The sequence below is a fragment of the Centroberyx gerrardi genome, chromosome 23, assembly GCF_048128805.1.
Source record: "Centroberyx gerrardi isolate f3 chromosome 23, fCenGer3.hap1.cur.20231027, whole genome shotgun sequence".
In the NCBI taxonomy this organism is placed as follows: Eukaryota; Metazoa; Chordata; class Actinopteri; order Beryciformes; family Berycidae; genus Centroberyx; species Centroberyx gerrardi.
The window spans coordinates 4,736,364-4,738,863 of NC_136019.1; the positions used below are offsets into that span (position 1 = coordinate 4,736,364).

Consider the following 2,500-nt stretch of genomic DNA (forward strand, 5'->3'; position numbering starts at 1 on the left):
TGAACTTCTGAACTCTCCAAAATTGGAATTTGTCAATATTGCCACGACAATAAAATAAATCTTATGTCATCCACCTGAGACAGTTGTCATACTTTAGGTAGCTTGGCTGGATCAGCGTTAGCATGGAGGACAAAAAGACAATGGAAAGAAAGTGAAGATCTGACTTGATTGGTATTTTGGGAGACGCCTCAATTCAGTCAAAGCTCAACGGGACCAAATGTAACCAAAATGTGTTCGAAACAAACGAACAAACAAAGAATCATAGGTACAAAAATGAACGTCTTGTTACTCTGCACACACACATCTTTTCAACATCGCTGTCCTGGTGTCAGATAGGAGTCACATCCTAGAATACAACTGAACAGTCATCCAAACACATCAGTTATCAGCAGCAATTCAGAACTGAGCATGAAGGCCTGTTCCAGCTCTGGAGCCTGTACCTTTCTGTCCGGGGTATCCGGGACCGCCGGGCACTCCGTCTCTTCCGGACGCTCCAGGCAGCCCCTTCCCTCCGGACCGTCCCGGGCCACCGGGACCACCTGGTCGTCCGGGGAAACCCACCAGTCCTGGGAACCCTCTCTCTCCTGATAGGAGGGAAAACACACAGAGACAAAACATTTTTTATTATGTCACATTATTTCTATTAAACTTTTCTACGAACTTTTTGAAAAATAGGGTGAATCTACACCGTCTCAATTAGTCGGGACGGGACTGATTACATGAACTGAATATTAAGTCACTCTGCATCGCCATAAGTAATCTGAAATTCTTTATCATTTCTCTATTCTCTATCGTTTGAATGTGTGATTTCTTTTGAGAATCAGTATATTCACCTTGCCTTTTCTAGCTGGCACTTAATTAAATATCTAAAACCAAGGGTGGAAGTAACTAATTAAATTTACTCATATTTCTGTAATTGATTCGCTTTTTGTGTACTTTTTTGTTTTGACTGAAGTATTGTACTTCGCTACATTTTAAATCACATTACAGAGAACAGATTTTGTGTCTCTCCATAAGCAACAGAAACTGGATCAATGTAAATTGACAAATTGTGGATCCATTCACAGTGAGAAGAGGAATCTGGCTTTACATTATTTGTGCACTTTATTTTGTAATTTCCAATTTTTCCAATTACAAGAATCTAGTTTGAACTCTGTCCTCTCTCCTTTTAGAATCACATGGAAAAGATCTCAGCTGACAACGTTCTCTTTTCTAAAAAGTAACTTTTAATTTTTGAGTTAATTTTAAATTAAAGCTACTTTTTACTTTTACTTCAGTAGATTTCTACACCAGCACTTTTACTTCTACTTAAGTAAAATATCAGCAAACTAACAGTACTTCTACTTGAGCAGGACATTCTAGGACTCTTTCCACCTCTAAAACCTGGATTCTTAAAATATGGGTTATGACCAGGTAGAAAATGATTACCAGCCACCTGCCAAATGCTGGTAGATTTTCAGCATGGGTGGAATCCATCAACTACTATGACTGGTAGACCAAATAAGTAAGCAGCTCCACCCCTACCCTTTCTTCCTGGTATTCCGGGGATTCCCTCTCTGGTTCCTGGTCCTGGAAGTCCGGGGGGTCCTCTTGCCCCCGGTGACCCGGGGATACCGGGCTCTCCTGGGGTTCCCTTCATCCCGGCGGGCCCTGGGAAACCCGAGTCTCCTTTGGCTCCCCTCCGACCGGGGAAACCTACAGGGGTCGATGGATGGAAGGATGGATGGACGGATGGAGGGATGGACAGAAAGAAAGAGTGAGAGAGATTTAGTCAGACGCTGTCAGATGCTTACTCTACATTTTGAACGGGGATGTGTGGAACTCTGGGAAAAACCTTATATAATATATTTTCTGCTAAATGCGTCATAGTTGATGTAAATACACATATTCAATTCAATAAATCAATCAATTCAATATTAGTATATACATACAGTAATGCGTACAGAGCAAGAGAAGACTGTCTGGAAGCCAACAAATAGCCTACTTATGTCTCTTTTTTTTGCGAGTGTAGTCGTACTTCAGCCAATCAGAAGCTTCTCGCAGCTCCATAGATAACCTCAACTCCAACATTTATCTCAGTCACATTGGTTCATGTATCCCCTATTCTGTTTACATGGTGATAAATGACTATAACAAGCTCTTGGCATTGATATACATTCACAGCAAGTTTATCAGACTTATCAAGCTTATTTTAAGATTTTTTTTTTGTGAAATCATCTTATTGCACTGGCAGATAATTTGACCGGTTTCAACAAATTTGACTGTTTTTCCAGGAGAATGTAACTTGTTTCAGGACATTTACTTGGTAAAAGTGAAATTGTCTTGTCTTTCCAGATTTTCTTCATTGTTTTATGATGATTTCTTGAAAGAAGTCATATTGGCATGAATCAAGTGAAATTTATTGAAACCAGCAAGATTATCTGCCAGTGCAGTGAGATAATTTGAATTTTGAAAAAAATCACAAAATAAGCTTGATAGGTCTGGAAACGAGATAAAATCA

At 39.8% G+C, this 2,500-nt stretch overlaps 1 protein-coding gene across 1 annotated transcript in view; it reads right to left on the minus strand.

Moving 5' to 3' along the window:
* col4a6 (collagen, type IV, alpha 6) overlaps positions 1-2,500 on the minus strand; it is a 444,271-nt gene that overhangs the window by 295,817 nt on the left and 145,954 nt on the right. The window contains exons 30-31 of the mRNA XM_078291595.1: positions 1,525-1,695; positions 441-584 (exon numbers count right to left, since the gene is read on the minus strand). Coding sequence (XP_078147721.1) covers positions 441-584; positions 1,525-1,695 — 315 coding nt within the window. The remainder of the gene's footprint in view (positions 1-440; positions 585-1,524; positions 1,696-2,500) is intronic.